General features: G+C 38.8%; 1 protein-coding gene across 15 annotated transcripts in view; it reads right to left on the reverse strand.

Annotated features, from left to right (window-relative positions):
- KHDRBS2 (KH RNA binding domain containing, signal transduction associated 2) overlaps positions 1 to 17,001 on the reverse strand; it is a 299,012-nt gene that overhangs the window by 31,378 nt on the left and 250,633 nt on the right. For 12 of the 15 annotated variants that reach the window (XR_006014113.1, XR_006014102.1, XR_006014104.1 and 9 more), the window contains exons 8-9: positions 16,602 to 16,660; positions 1,385 to 1,558 (exon numbers count right to left, since the gene is read on the reverse strand). Coding sequence is in view for 1 of the 15 variants with exons in the window: in XM_042016440.1 (XP_041872374.1) it covers positions 1,461 to 1,558; positions 16,602 to 16,660 (157 nt within the window). In the remaining 14 variants the exon portion in view is untranslated. Of the gene's footprint in view, positions 1 to 7; positions 137 to 471; positions 1,559 to 16,601; positions 16,661 to 17,001 lie in introns of those variants that run through there. The other 3 variants (XR_006014114.1, XR_006014105.1, XM_042016440.1) reach the window with 2 other exon arrangements.

A 17,001-nucleotide genomic window follows, 5' to 3' on the forward strand; every position in this document is an offset into this window, starting at 1 on the left:
GTGTTACCTGTTTAACGTTTAGTCATCCTTTGAGTCCTGCGACATATTTCCTTAATAATCATCAGCCATCAAGTCTGATAGTCTCAAAAGAAATATCAGCCCTCTAAACTGCCTTCAAGGGCGGTGATATTTAGCACTGAAAATTACAAATAAAGTTTTTGAAGTTGAGTACCAACAACTGGGCAGTGACACTGATGATTTGTTTATCAAGACAAATTGTTATATACTACGAAAAATGCAGTCAACGCACTCTTCTGAGTGAAAACAAATAGGTGAATCTATGCAATGCTTACATGTTGAATGGGATATTTAATGTGCGGGGAAACTCAAAGGTTGAAGAACTAGCATTTAGACAGTCTAACAGTGGTAAGTGGTAATCTTACCTCTTTAAACTCCATTACATTCTCACGAGAGACATGCTAATACAAACAAGTCAATCAGAGTTTGTGTTTAGCAAGATCAAGCTTAAAGGATAGTTTAAAATCCATTTATTGTTCTAAAGCATTTTTTTCCATTAACATGTTATACATTAGTGGATACTAACCATGATTCATGTAACAGTTTAGTTTGTTAACTTTTATATTATTTAACAACAAGAAGTTATTAATACAACTTTTAAAGTCTTACACAAAAAATCTTAAAACAGGCTTGGGTTCATTTTTGTAATTTTTATATAAAAAACATTTTAGGCATCTCTTGAAAAAGAAATAAAGCAGGCATTTAAAGCTAGAAAACAAGTAATTCCAAATTTAGTTTGTTACAAAAGGTTTCAGCTTTATTGACAAATTATGGCAAACATATTTGACAAAATTATGGTTTCCTATTTAGAGAAGCTTACACATGGAACTTTAAGTGATTTTTTTTAACAAATACAGGTTAAAACACTGAACAACTTCAGTTAGCTACATACATACAGTAGCTGCTTGTTTTCAACCCCATTAAAACAGCATTTAAAATTAAATTTACAAACTTAATATCGAACATCTTAATCTAAACTAACATATATTAAAAAAGACAGGTTAAAACATCTTATCTACAGCTTGATTATTGTCTGGCTCAAAAAAAAAAAATCAAAAATCATATTACAGTCTTTCAGCAACCCTAAACAGAAACTTAGCCTTAGCTAGTATGTAGAGAGACTCAAGATCTGTAACAGTGTCATGCTTTTTAAGTTACACACAGCAATGAATACAACCAACAGAACATCATCTTTGAATAGTTTATAGACAATGCTTGCCAAAGGTTTTTTTGTCTCTGTTTTTTTAAGTCCGTGTTATAAAATAATACTAATGCCAATGTCACGCAAATGTTATAGGAAATACAAGTAGTACATAGGATAATAATGAGCAGTAATCCCTAGGATAGAAAAGAAATGGACTATTACTTGTCTTGTTGCTGTTTATGTGGAGACCACAGGCTATTAATTGTCTTTGAGATGAGGTCACAGATGAGGAGGACCTTCAATATCTACCATAGGGGTGTTCCCTGTAACCCCCTCTGGCTGACCTTGGAGGTGGTGCCTTTAGGCTGGAACGGGTTGTAGCCCATTCTTCTTGTGCTAAAAACAGAAGAGAAAAACAAGTTTTGTAAATATCTAAAATTGAAAGAACAAAGGGATGCCACTGATAATGGCTGTCAAAATTCTTGAGGGTTCTGGCTGAAAGCTGTAGAAAATCAAAATGAGGATGGTATTATCATCCATTTCTTTATCCTCCCACAAAAAAACTTACAGAAAACTAACCTACTTCTCTACACAGGAAACCTGTCTATCTTAGGAAGAAAAAAAAGCCTTACTCCTTCACTTTCAGCAGAGAATGAGTAACTACTGAGTTGGTGGTACAGTCAGCTCTGGAAAAATCACTGTGTTAGTCTGCCAGTTCAGAATTTATTTGATGTTTTGAGTTTCTAGCATTTAAGTTAAAGCAGGAATTTGAATAACGTTTAATGCTGCTGGTATGGTAACAAAATGAGGAGTTGAATCATGAAAAGATAAGAAAGATATGTTTAATTTTTTACTTCCATTTGAGACCAAAAGAAAGAAAATAATGGAAGAAAAATGTGAAGTTACTACATTAGGCAAAAGATTTTACTTTGCAGTATCTTTAGAACACTTTTTCAAATTTGGTGAATCAATTATGCTCAGGACACATAAGGTAAAAACTGTAAGTCTAGTTCAGTTTTTACAAAGCTTCTACAAATCTTCTTCTTCCTTTCTGGTGTGATATTTCTGGAATTTAACCCTCCCAAAGGTGCAATCAGGAAACTCCCTACAGTGATGGTCCAGCAGTTGAACCCAAAACTTGAATTATCTCCTAAATGAGCCAGTGGGTTGTCAAATGATTTCTGGTTTTGTCTTCCTCTGACTTTAACTGATCATACTCAGAGTGATTGAAATGGAAATGCACAAACCACAGTGTATCATCTTATATCACGCCAGAGCGCAACATTGCCCGGATCTTGTTTTTGCTAATGACTGCTGACTTCTGTGGCCACTGAGAACATAAATAGCTGTCACTAGGCAAAAAATACTAAATGGTTAAATCAGGTATCAAAGATTCCTTTTGTAAAAAGATAATGCTATGTGACGATGAAAAATGAAAATATAAAACATAAAAAGCCTGTTAAAATTCTGAAAGCTATTTTTTCTCTGCAAGATGTCTTCTCTGCAACTCCACTTCATTATCTAGTTGCCTTGAGGTATGAGGGCAATAGCAACTGTAGAGCTAAAGTGAGTTCAGGCTAGCATATATGGAGTGGGCATCTCTGGAAAAGATTTGGCAGCAGTTGATCTTGCTATGGAACAAGAAACACTCCTGCTGTGATTTTTTGGTGCACTCCATTTATTTTCTTTGAGTTCTTCAGGATGTTCTCTTTTTGAATATCAGGGGTTTTATGGTCACATGAAACCAAAGTTTACTGTGGAAAGCTACTGCCTAGAGGGTTGAAGAAGTGGCAGCCAATATGATATAGTTCTAAATCCTCAGGTCTCTCATTCCTACAGGGAGTAAGTTTCTGTATAGTGGATTTAAAAATCCTGTCTCTGCAGTATGTCTCATTACACCCTTTAAAAATGGCATTTTACTGTAAATTTTTTGCAGCTTCAATTACCCTTTGCTGAAGTGGTACTGCATTTGCAGAGAGGCCTTGGGGACAAGAGAGATTTATACGGAAAAGAGAAACTTTATTTAAATAAATGAAAATGACTGAATTAGTAAAAATATCCAGTAAATGCACGACACAAAGACAAGCCAATTTCTTGTTTCTCTTTAGTCCCCTCAGCGTTGTCCAGATTGAAGCACCTTCATATAAAGGTGAAATGTACAGTCTTTTTGGCAGTACTCATGCAGTAAAAAATGACTTTGTATTACCAGCTGGAGGAAACTGTTTTGCCTTGACTGTTCTTAAAGCAAATTGCTCCTGTGACCGTACCAGCTCCTGATACGGAACAAAAACTGAGTCATAATTTGTGGTACAAGTCTCTTATGCTTTTTCTTTCAGTAATATGGTGGACCTATTTGCTTGATTTCAGACTTTAACACCATAATTGAAATATGATGCGATAGTTGACAGCTAACAGCTCCTGTTGATAGAGCCTACTGTATTAACAGGTGAATCCATAGCCAAAGCAGATGTTGAAGTTTTGGGACTACAGCCTTCAACTGAGAAAACCCTGGTGTTTACCACTCATATAGCAGTAAAGGATTATATATTTATTGTGGAGAAAGCAAGATGATAGGGAGCAGCACTATCAAGAGTCTCTGAACCACGCTGTGTAAATATACTACAAGATGCAGCCACACCAAAAAAGAAATCAGATTGCTAGTGTTTTTTTCCTAGGGGGGGTTTTAATAAACAATGAACCTGCATGCTAGTAATTAAAGTTCCCTTGACATGAAAGCTGCTCTTCCATGCCTCCCTTCCAGAAGTCCAAGGTAACCTTTTTCTTTCAGCACCAAGGGAAGAAAGGGAGTTCCTGAGAATGGAAATCTCTATTTTCAGGAACAGTCTTAAAAGCTGGAGTCCTATATATTACCTCAGCAGTCACACAGAGATTTGGGCAGCTCGCTGGGTAGTAGAAGGGTTGAAAGTTTGATTACCAGACTGACTTTCACTGTGAGAACAGGAGAACAGTGAGCGAGCCTGGTCTTTCTCTGAAAGACTGTGCCAAAAGGGGAGGAAAGAGAACCTGGACATTATTTCATCATAATAAAGTGACATATTAATGAAATGGACAGGGATTTCAGGTGAAGAACGGGCAATAGGTGTAGCTTTGGAGAGAGAAAGGTAATTGGGAGAACAAGTGAGACATTGCCCAAGAGCTGAAGAAATGTGCAGGGTGGTTGTTGTGTTTTACTGCTGATTTGTTTTCCTTTTTCTGATTCCTGTGAAGAGAAACCCTGTGGAGTCTGAACTTCCCCTTCCCTCAGTGACATGCAGACTTCCATCCAGTCTTTCTGCTCTAGCAGACCACACTCATTCCCTGTCCTTTTCACTTCTGACTGTCTCCAGTGGTATCAGGTTTCAAAGACTATGGTTAAAAGGAAATCCACACAGGCAGATAAATAACTGAGGGCAGAGTTTTTCCAGGAATTTAAGGAGAAATACTGTATGTTTTACTTTCAGAAAAACTGAAAGTGCAAGTTATAGCAGCATGATGGAAAATTAAGAGAGTTTATAGGTGAGGAATCTGAGAGTGCTTGGGCTAAAGGATTGTGTGTGATATGAAGTGTTATAGCTACTTCGGTAAGAAGTGTGAAGACATGGGCACAGCCCTTTTGATTACACTGCATATGTCCTTCAGTCTGCTATACGCTCCCTGTGAATTGGCATTTGAAGCTCACCTCTAGGATATAAAATTGTTCTTATTATCACAGGCAATCAGCACCCTTGGCTTATGCCCGACTGAAATTGCGTATTAGTGTTTTTGCACTGCTTCTTATGGTTCAGATGGACTCTTGTTTACTGTGTTCATTGAGTTACAGAAATCATTTATTTCAATATTTATTACAGACATTATTGATACCTTACTTGAGGCTTTGAAGATTATTTTTTTATCAACTGCTAGGAGACTCCATAGCTTTAATCTGTTTGAATACAGAATTTTAGTTAGTTTTTCTTTTTCTTATTAGAGAGTCAGAATAAAAAAAAGGTCATATAATTTTTAACCTGAGAAATTTCTTTGAATATGGGATCAAAATGGAAACATTTATAGCACAGAGAGGGATACATATGGAGTTGTTTCTGTCTTACTATTTTACCTACGCATTATTGCAAGCACAGAAAAATTCAGTGGTCTATCCATATGGCTATCATCACATGCTTAAATGTCTTCAAGTAAAGATTTGAGAAAATCACATATTCAGACACTTTTTTTTTACTCTTCGTTTAGCATTCTGCAACCTCATTGTAGTGGTTTGGTCCAAAATACTCATTACTGTTTATCTGCTGTGAGATAAGAATTAGGAGAAATGCAAAACAGGCACTAAACTTGAAAGAATATAAAGAAGTTTATTAACAGACCTAAAAGAAGGAAAAAAAAATCATACCACCTTCAGAACTCTCCTCCTCCCCCCACCTTCCTCCCTTCTCCCACTGACAATGTTCAAAGACAACCCTTAAGATGTTCAGTCTGTTTACCACTTCCATAATAACCTTGTTCAGTCCATTTAGAAAGAGAAGTCTCTTCTTGCTCATGCTATGAAAACATTATCACAACGAGACAGCCACCCACTTCCAAATATTGTTCAGTCCATTTAGGAAGAGGAGTCTCTGCCTGCGTGTGAGTCCTTTCCCCCGACTTGCAGCTTTTCCCGCAACTGCCTTCGAGGGTCCACTCTTGAAGTTTTTTGGGGTATAATTTTAAGGTTGAGCCGTTCAGAAACAAAAACAGAGGCCCTTCTCCTTCCCTGGGAGCAAAGGGTCTTCCTCATCTTCATCGTTAGGACTATCTCTGGGAGCATCTCTAGGGACTGAGGTTTTCTCCTTTCCCATTTGGAGCAAAAGTCCTCATCTGGTTCATCTCTACGGACTGAGGTTTTCTCCTTTCCCGTTTGGAGCAAAAGTCCTCATCTGGTTCATCTCTCCCTGTCCAAACTTCTCATGAAATTACAGCTGCGTCAGCATCTGCCTATCTCAGCGCAGGTGCTTTTGCTCACGAGTTGAACACTCCACCCCCCATATCTTCATGAAATTACAACAGGATACTCTAATATATCATAGCTTCACAACAGAATTTCAGCTTTAAGCATCTCCTCTCTCTCTTCCCTCAGGTTTTCAGCTCTTCACAGCAGTAAAAGGGTTAATCTCACCTCGGCCTTGCAGCTTTGCAGCTGGAATGTTGAATTTTTCTTATCGAAGTGGAGAGGGGGGAGAGCCGAGCCGCTCCGGCTGCCCACGGCAAGGCAGTGGGGGGGGGGGGTTCCACGGCTGGAACAGGTCCATGGCTTCAGGATGGCCGTGGCCCGGCCCGGCCTGGCCCAAGCAGGGCCTGGCTGGGCCCACTGGGCCCTGCTCGGGCCCTGCAGCCACCTGTGCCAGCGCCGGAAACGAGAGAGAGCTTGGAGGGGGAGTTTGCCTATTCTTAAATGTGGATCACAGAGGTGATCACAACTTTAAGTGGCTAAGAGAATTGTCCATATTCAAACTGGCCAGCTGATAGGTTCTATCAGTTCCCAGAGGAAACTGTAAGCACCCCTTAGCAAGGACGTCCCTTCCGGGACTATGCTTGCTAACCTATGACACTCATAATGGAATTTTCCAGTACTGAATAAAACTCTTTCACAAACACAGAGAGGGAAACAATGCAATAGCTAAAGGGCAGATCATAATCATGGATGAGTTAAAAATAAAAATGTATCTTAACGGTGATTTACATAGGAGTATATTATTTCCTAATTATTTTTTATTTATAGTCATTGCTTAATTCTGGTATTAATCAAGACCTGACCACTTTTTCTTCCCAGTAACTTATTTAACATTGGAATACTGCCCACAATTATTGGGCACAATTTTATTAGCTTCTGGTCAATTATTTCAGACAGGCGGCCAGGAAAAGATTAGAAAGCTGTTCTGAGTAGATAGTTAAGATGTATATAACAGCAAGTAGTGTAATGGTTCAATTTGATTTTTCATTTACCTTTTGGTGTTTTAGAAACAGAAGTTGTTTTTAATTCAGAATACAATAGTTTTCTTTCCTGTGAGAAAAAAAAATCTCTTTTATTGCATATATGTGGAGAGAGCACACTGCACAGGAATTGGGATTACTAGCTCTACTCCTTGTTTGCTCAGTGACCTCGGACAATTGTTCAATATTTTGTGGTATGGCTTCCTCACTGGTAGAATGAGAGAGGAGTACCTCCCTCCCTGGGGTGTTCTGAGATGTAGTTAATTGCCCGAGCAGTAAGAGAAAAGTGATATAGATGTGCTGAGAAGAAGACCCAATAGAAACCAGACATATAGCTTTAAAATGGGAACTCTTAAAATTAGAATGCCTTTCTTTGGACAATTCAATTTGTGCTGTATTTCTAGTAAGCCTCCACAGAAAGATGGATGGAGACAAAATACTGCTTGCAAATGGTTGGAAAATTTGCAGTACACAAGCTAATGACCGAAGCTCAAGTAACTTTGACAAAGACAGTATTTCAGCCAAAAAAATCCCCACAGAAAATGTAGCTGCACTTTTCTCATGTCATAACTGGACAAGGATATATTATTTTAGACAAAAATGCAAGAACAGATTTTGTTTGGTTTTTTTAAAGTAAAACATGCACTTTTTTTCACTCTTCTGGTCTCTTTTTGCTTATCTGCAAAGCTTGCAAAATACACAGGATTTTCTGACTTGACATCTATGCATTTTATTATTTTGTGTGAAGAAGCGCTGAAATTACTATCTTTTATCACGTGATTCATGATCTTGAATCACAAATGGTGCCTTTCTTATTTGAAATTTGGAGTTTTGAGAAGACAAGAAATGTTTCCAAAACACAGGCTCAAACCAATTAAGCTTACTTACACCATCTAAGTACCCTTTGTTTTACTATACCTGCTGTATGAAATATGTACAGCTTAAAAACCAGAAATGAATGGGAAACCTTGTGGTTTAATAGTCTAGTTCCTGAACATGGCTGTAGGTCTTCAAAACACCCCAACCTACTGCCCCTATGCTTGATGGTACCTTCTCTTCAGGAGGGCTAACAATTTAAACTGCATGGCTGCTCCAAATCTGCTTTTGGGTTGTGAGCTTCTCTGGCTTAAAGCGGTAGTGGAGGATCACAGCAATCCTCCAGCTGACAGCACTGGAGCAGACGAGAAGTGCTTGCACAGTCCCCTCTGCCAGCCCTCCCTGCAGGTGAAGTAATGACAGCGAGAGGTGCAGGAATGACCACTGGAGAAAATGATTTCCTAGAAGGCTTCATCCACTTCTGTAGTGAACACCTGCCACAGACAGGGAAGGAGCAGCATCAGAGTACACTGGCAACTAGTCTGGGAAACCACAATGCCAAGAGAAGAAGGCTCTTATCAGTGTTGTTGTGAGGTGAGTGTGAATGTTACAGTGTAGAAGGAGTTTTATTTTTCACTTATTTTCAGTAAAAATTACTTTTCTATTACTTTATGGTCATGCAACATGAAACATGCACTGATATGCTGCATCTGGAATTAAATAGATGCACATCAATATTACAGGACTTCAGTCTTAGATTCTCCAACACTACAGTTCCCATGGTGCAAGGCAGTGAAACTACCATTTGAAATATTACATAGGAAAGTTTTGCATGATTTACTTATTCTGTCATAGAAAATGATTTAGAATTCAGAAGTAATAGAGGAAGCACAGTAAGTTGCTATAAATTAAAACCGATCTTGTGCTACATGTGGAATTTTTTTGATTGTTCTAGCATTACTGGAATTTTTTTGATTGTTCTAGCATTACTGAACTACAAAAGTTTTAGGATATACAGACAGTTAAAAGAATGTGATGAGTTTATATATGGAACTTTCTAAAGAATTATAGCCTAATTAAAACTCTGATTTGACAAAACAGCAATAGCTCTAGCACCATCCCCACATTAGTCGTCATAGCTGACTTCAAAATGTGGTCCTTTCCCTGCAAACTTTCAAAATCACGCTCTTAGGAAAATCACAAATCTCTTCAGAGGCAATGAATGCCACTTGGTATATAGCTAAGGTGATTCCTCCAGTAAAAGAATTGATAAAATTTTGCAGAAAATCAAGAAAATGCTTTTGGCAGTTCATTCTGTCCCACAGCAGGAATGCTGCTACCAGTAAGTATAGTAACGATTGAAATAGATGATTAAAGGAGGTCAATTTATTTGGTGTATCTTCTGTCCCTATGCAGTAAAAATCTTCAATAACTCCTGTTTCCAGTGGAATGAAAAACTGAGTACTGTACAGGAAGACTCAGGAGTACTTCTGAGTTCCCAGGGCTGGGTGTACATCTTCGTCATGCTCAGCAAGAGACCGGAGGCCTCAATCAGCCCAAAATACAAGTGGTCATGCAGGAACATGACACACTCCTCAGAACCATGGCACATGTAGCAAGGTTGTTAGCAGGGACAGCTTGGGGGGCAGCAGGATGCAGGTGCTGTATCAGTATTAGCACCCAGTGCATACCAATAGGAATGAGTGGCAGAGGAAACAGCCGACACTGAGGACCTAATATTCACAATAAGACTTCTACAGGTATTTTTTATTTCAGACTGGCCCTAGTTTGAGCCTCTGGAAGTGAACTCTCACAAACAGTTGGGATTGCATCTTTTGCTTTAGTTTCAAATAGAATTTATGTACTTTGAACCCACCCAGCGATGTGGACAAAAGACCTATAAATGCAGACAACTGGTAAATCTGCTTATAAAGAACACTCCTACTTCCATGCTAGTGTAGAAGCAGCCAGCATGTGCTAAATAGTCAGCCAGGTGCTCTGTCAAGACACCACAAAACTTCCACCACAATGGTACAATCTGTCTTTTGTTGCCACTGAGATGCCTAATTAATAATATGATGGATAAGGAATTGGTTGGACATCTACATCCAGAGGGTAGTGCTTAATGGCTCAGAGTCCTGATGAACGTGAGTGACAAGTGGTGTCCCTCAGGACTGGGACCAGTGTTATTTAATATCTTCATTAACGACATAGGTGAAGAGATTGAATGCACCCTCAACAAGTCTGCAGATGACACTGAGCTGAGTGGTGCTGTTGACACACCTGAACAACAGGACAGCATCCAGAGGGATCTGGACAATCTCCAGAAGTGGCCCATGGGAATCTCATGCAGTTTAACAAGTGCAAGGTTCTGCACCTGGGTTAGGGCAATCCCTGGTATCAATCCAGGTTGGGGGATGAACAGATCAAGAGCAGCTCTGCCGAGACGGACTTGGGGGGTGCTGGTGGAGGAGAGGCTGGGCATGAACCTCGCAGCCCAGAAAGCCAAACGTGTCCTGGGCTGCATCAAAAGCAGCATGACCAGCAGGGTGAAGGAGGGGACCTGCCCCTCTGCTCTGGTGAGACCCCACCTGCAGTGCTGCATCCAGCTCTGGGGTCCCCAGCACAGGAAGGACATGGACCTGTTGGAGCGAGCCCAGAGGAGGCCACCCAGACGATCAGAGGGATGGAGCAACTCCGCTGTGAGGAAAAGCTACAAGAATTGGGATTGTTCAGCCTGGAAAAGAGAAGGATTAATTAAGGTGAACTAATTGCAGCCTTTCAGTATCTGAAGGAAACTTACAAGAAAGATGAAGAGGGACTTTCTACAAGAGCATGTAGTGACAGGACAAGGGAGAATGGCTTCAAACAGAAAGAGAGCAAGTTTAGATTAGATATTAGGAAGAAACTCTTTACTGTGAGGATGGTGAGGCAATGGGACAGGTTGCCCAGAGAAGTTGTGAGTGCCCTATCCATGGCAGCATTCAAGGCCAGGTTGGACAGAGCTCTGAGCAACCTGGTCCAGTGAAAGGTGTCTCCACCCATGGCAGGTGGGTTGAAAACAGATGATCTTTAAGGTCCCTTCCAACCCAAACCATTCTATGATTTTTTTATTCATTCCATGATAATTTTAAGACCCAAACACCAAGGGAGGTTTTCTTTGGTATGTTGCCACGTTATTTTCTCGGAGACACCAAATGTATACACTCAGATGATACAAATGATAAATTGGTGCACGCTAGTAAGACTTTGTTAATTAGTGTTAGTAAAGACACTGTAATCACAAGCCATGTGAAGTCAAACACTGTAATGATGAGAATCAGACCTATGTCTCTTACATTTGCAAATTAGTCACCATGAATTATTTGAGCACCCGACTTCCTATGAGGTTTGAACCCTCCACACATGCTTTCCTCTGCAAATTTCATCATTATATACTTGCTTTTACTTGTTCAGCAGAAACTATTATTATTATTGTAGAAAAACTTAATTTACTAGATGATACACTTTTTAGGACGAACACAGAGTGAAAAAATAAACAATATAATAAAAATGTAGTTGATTATTGCTGTACATTTTTAGTTGTTAGCTATAAAGGTCTATAAAGAATTGTTTTATGAAGTGCCATCTCTGTAGAGCATTACTTAGTAAACTAATCGTCATAACAATTGCAAAGCTCTTTTATATAGAGTGACTGGCAGGGAATTATTTGTGAAATAGTTAAATCATTGTGGCAGCATTTTACAACTTAAACGATGTCTTACATTAAAAGGAATTATACTGAGCAGTTACACTCTCCATTTTTAATTAAAGATGGAATTATCCTAAAACCAAATACCCAGTTCTGTACAAGTACTTAAAGCTAAACTGGAGTAGAATATGCATCAAAAAAGCCATGGTCATTTGAGAAAATCTTAACAACTGAAAATTTTTGGCGAAGACACAAAATATTTAAATAATGTCACCTTAATGCAATGGCAGAGCATGCAGTAAACAGCCTTACAAGCTTCTCCTGAAAAGCAGCAATAATGTGACTGGAGTTCATTTATGTCTTCCCTCTTTGTGTAGGTGGCAAGCTACAGATTAACCTTCCTAACTCTTGCCTAAGGCCTTTGGCAGACAGCATTATCCTAATTTAATTGTGGTGGTTTAGGAGGTATAGACTTCAACCTGTCCTTTCACTCTCTATCCAAGTTTTCTGCTTTTTTGGTAGCAGCAACAAGAAGTCTCTGTGTACTGGTCTCTCAGATACTGCAGTTCATGACCTGACATAAAAACATAATGGCCATTATTTTCAGGTAATACACAAGGCAGGATATGCACCAGGCTGTGAACTGTGGCATCTGACAAGAGGCACACTCTCACTACTCTGGCAGTCTCCCTTTGGAAGCAGGGGCAGAAGCCTCTTGAACCTTCTGCAGCAGCAACTGGCAGAACTCACTGCTGGAGTCTCCAGCCTTTGGGAGAACTAAGACAGAAAGAGCAGCTGATAAACAAAGTTTTGAATGCTCTCATCAGTGCAAGGGCAAAAAAGGATTCGGATGAAAAGAAGAATAAGGCAGGTCAGATGTAATGAATACAGCTTCTTGGTTATGCCTTGCCAGCAAGTCATACTCTTCTCTGTTATCTCTCTAATGTGGGCTAATACAACACAACACTTGAGTCAAGAATGCTCTTTCCTCTAAAAACAAAAACCAGGGAAAACGAGAAAGAAATCAGAACATGAATTGATTACAAAGGGCTTTTCATTTACAGTGATCCTGTCCTGAGAAGATGCTTTTTGGAGCTGGGCATGACATTTCACATGGGCAGGAAAGATTCGTAGTTACCAAACTTTAGGTGTACATTTTATCCTAATCAATTTATAAGACAAATCATTAAATTCATGCTTTCACTAGATATATCTTCAGATGACAACAGTGCCAGAAGGGAAACCACAAAATTACTAAAGTATAATGAGAGCAAAGAATATAAACCTTTTGTTCATAAATTAATCCAATTTCATGCCTTCTCTTTTAAAACCTAAGCATCAAGTTAACATGACAATGTTACCTTAGTTTAGACTTATCTGCAGATATCAAAACCTTCAGTGACAGAAGTATCATAAATGTTTGTTGAGTGTGATTAGAGGTGAGGATACTTTACCTTTTTGAAAATTTGTACAATACTTTAAATTACTGGTCTTTTATTTTTAAACTGCCTTCTGAAGGTATTTCTTTACAACTCACATGAGGAAGCCTATAAGGGCTACATTCCCAAGATTTTCAGGCGTATGTCCTAAATTTATGTTCCTCAGCCTGGAACAATGATCCTCAAAACTCTCTAGAAGTAGCTGCACAATCCTGATCTTATCAAAAACTTGTAGGAATCTCACAATTCCTGAGTACTGTATTTCCATGTGCTCAGAGACTGCTGCAGGGAATGCTTTGAAGTGTCTCTACTTTGATCCTTCTGAGAGACTGGGTGACAAGCATGTCAAATCACAACAGAGCTTAAGAGTCTAACTTCATGAGGGGGTTCTGTGCTGTGAATTTTCATTCATGGAACATCCCTAAGTCATGGAAAGCAGGGCAATTTTACATACACCCCTGATCTTCCTATTGTCTTGGGAGATTCCTTGGCTGAATTCGGAGGGAATGGAATTCTTAGGATGTTACAGCAGTGAATACTGTTTAGGAATCCATCTTGCCCAGCCTGAGACAAATGACTTAGACTCTTCCTTGTTTAGTACTTCCATTTAATCAGAGAGATGTCAACTTCCTGAGAATTAAATGGTGTTCAGGTGGGCTCTGCTCTGAAATACCCCTCTGATTTTTGCAACCATACGGTGAACAATCCATAAATGCATAAATCTTATGAACTTCTGAGGAAACAGCTCCCCCAATCAGAATTCTCCACAAGTTCTTTTAAAAGGAGTACAGAAGAATCCATGAGACATAAACCACTTCCTACTTCTCAGGAGTACAGATAGCAAGAAAAGTCATAGCAGGCAGCTCATATAGGAGTACTATTGTGCTCTATAATACTTAACAAGCTACAGAGAACTCAATTTTATACTTTAAAAAGATTGTAAGTACAAAGTAGCACTACTATTTCACCAAATATTCTTCATGAAAAATGAAAAACAAACCTTCTCAGGACTGAAAACAGTCCTCCCTAAAGGTAAGTTGGAAGAAAGAGGATGCATGGGAGAAAGTAAAAATGCCAAGCTAGTAAATTTATGATAATTCAGATACTGTTACTGGAATGGATAAGGGTGAAAAGACAAGTTGTTGCACAAAACACCTAAGAGATGACAAGACACCAGTTCTATATTCATGTACCATTTTTCTGTGGTCTTATTCAGAGTTTGGGAGAATTCAGGATTACAGAGGTGTGCCAGAAATAATTGTAAAGGAGGAATATAGCCCTGTTATGGAAGGCAAAACAAGGCATGAAATTGAACTCAGATGAAAGAAAGACTGTTGTGATTTCTGCAGGATAGTGAAAAATGAAGGGGCAGCTGATTTTATACAGTGGGATGGATTCAGGAGACTCGCAGTGAGTTGCAAAACATCCTGAAAATGTAGAAAACCGAAAACAGAGAATTAGGGTAAAGTTAGGTGAGGGTGAGAAGGGGTGATGTCTCAGATCAGATACAGAGAGAACATCAGTGTATGCAGCAAGAACTCAGAAACTGAGGAAGTTAAGCATGTATTCTATAGCTCTATAGCTCTGTGTACTCAGATTACCTCCTCAGATAAATATTGGTGACTTAGGAATGACTTAACTTCCTGCACAGATTTCCAAGGCTGGAACTGGCAAATGTACTAATCTCCTAAAGTAACTGAACCAACAGTAGCATAAACAATTGCATATAAATGTATCTGCTTCCAGAAAGTAGCAAAATTGCAATTAGAAACATTATTCAACTTTATTCCAGGTTATTGATAACACTCAGATCTTTGTATTCAAATGCCAGCTCAGAAAATAAAATAGTTCAAGCAAAAAAACAAAGCAAGTCCACAGTTATCAGCCACGTATTTTAAGACAAGTCTAGCAAAGCAAACCCAGGCATATTGGGTTTGTTTCAGCTGCTGAATGAAGGAAAAAAGGAGCTTCATGCAGAGCATAAATTCAGTCATGATGCCACTCTGTGAACACTTTGTAAGCCTTAGCTAATTAGTCCATTCAAAATCCCTGCTGGGAAAACAAATAATATTCTTCTAGTTTTACAAATGAGGGATTGGAACGCAAGTGACACTACTTTAAATGTCCTGCCCAAACACAAGGAGATTCAGCATGGTGGAGTGTAATTAAAAGTTAAACAGTGGGTAATTCTTACTGCTAAGATCAGACTGTTCTTTTCTGCATAGCCCAAAAGCTTAGCAGTGCATTCAGGACAGCAATGGAGAGGGGATCTACAGACGGGAGGAAGGATCTTCCACTACAGCTATTAAAAATCTATGTACAAAAAGGAAACAAACAAAGGGTAACTGAACCACTCACATTCATATGGATAAGCTATTATTATTACTTGCCTAGCACTGAAAATACGCTTGACTGCACATTGCATCATCCAAATATATTGTAAGAACTGACTGTACAAAAAAATAAGTTATTTCTGATTATGCAATGTAATAATTTTGACAACGTCTCAGTAATGTCTATTTCTGTACCTATACAAAGGAAACTGCAAGTTTGCATTAGTGACATTTGCTTCACAGCTGCATGAATAAAATTATTTATTTCAAGCAGCAACCCTTATATAACCCCTTAGTGTAACTTTCACTTGCAGCATCATTTCCAGCAGCTCTCATTTTCACAGTGCTGTGGAAGTCACCATGTAGACTTAGGATACTTCAGAAGCAGTAAATCAGGCATGACATCTCTGCTGAATATATTAGAGTCACTCTTTAAGCTGACAGTAGTCAGCTTTGCTGTTATTTCAGTGAATGTCTCAGAGTGAGATTCACTGTGCCATCTGATGATACAATGTACTGATAATTATTAACAGGAAAACATGGACTAGACTCTAGTTATTGAAATATATCACTAATAGCAAACAACAGATCTAGAAAATGGTTTGGACTCATTGGAGCTACACTTCTCTTCCTTTCATGCTCCTGGTACCCAGGAAGTGGAACTATGCCAGCTCACCCACAGACTTGGTGGGGAAGTGCAAAGACTACAGCCCTTGCTCTGCTCATACTGCTTAGTGTGGCATGAGATACTCCTTTATCTTGGTGCAGTAGGGGTTCCCATGGTGATACAGCACCTTCTCCTTCTTTCCACTTTGATAAAGTCTATATTTCAAAATCTCACAAACCTTACTGGTTGAAATGATGCACATGACAGCAGCAGATGCATAGTATTGTTAGGACATCAAGCAAACTGAAATTTAACACTGTGAAAGATATTCAAGCACTAATAGAAACTTTATTGTTGCTGTTAAACTGACCTGTGACTATGAGTAATTTGCTTTGTAATTTTGATTGAAATTCATCAGTTCAATTTTCTGGTCCCAAGTCAAAACTCACCCTAAAGTTACACAAATCTATTTTGTTCGGTCTTTGTAAAATCAGAGAAATAAAGAAAAGTGTATGGAAGTAATTTCTGAATTGCCAGTGACAGATATTTTTGTTGGATTTCACGCATTTGCTGAAGATAGAATAGACCTTACCGTAGCTGTCATAAGCCTCTTCGCTTGTTCCGTGACCATAGTCATAATATTCAGGCACACTGTAACAGATTCAGAGAGCCATGTCACTATTATCATGGGTAACCAACTCAAAACAAAAACAGAGATCACAAAATGAAAGGCATTTTAACACTTTGACATGACAGCATAGTCCAGCTAGTTTCAGGAAGAGTGAACATTTAAAAATATGAGAAAATGTATCAGTGACAATAACAGCTATAATAGAGTGCATCACATTTCTTATCTACTGAGCATAAAAAAAATTTGGTCCTAAATATGTAAACCTAGGAGATGTGACAAAGATGGAGAGAAATTTTATCTGCAAAAATGAGGTCTGAAAAAAGACCACTGTATAATTCACTGTTGTTCAACTGCCAAAAGG

The sequence above is a fragment of the Corvus kubaryi genome, unplaced genomic scaffold, assembly GCF_017639235.1.
Source record: "Corvus kubaryi isolate FWS band 111438036 unplaced genomic scaffold, C.kubaryi_AGA036_p1.0 split3-73, whole genome shotgun sequence".
Classification (NCBI taxonomy): domain Eukaryota; kingdom Metazoa; phylum Chordata; class Aves; order Passeriformes; family Corvidae; genus Corvus; species Corvus kubaryi.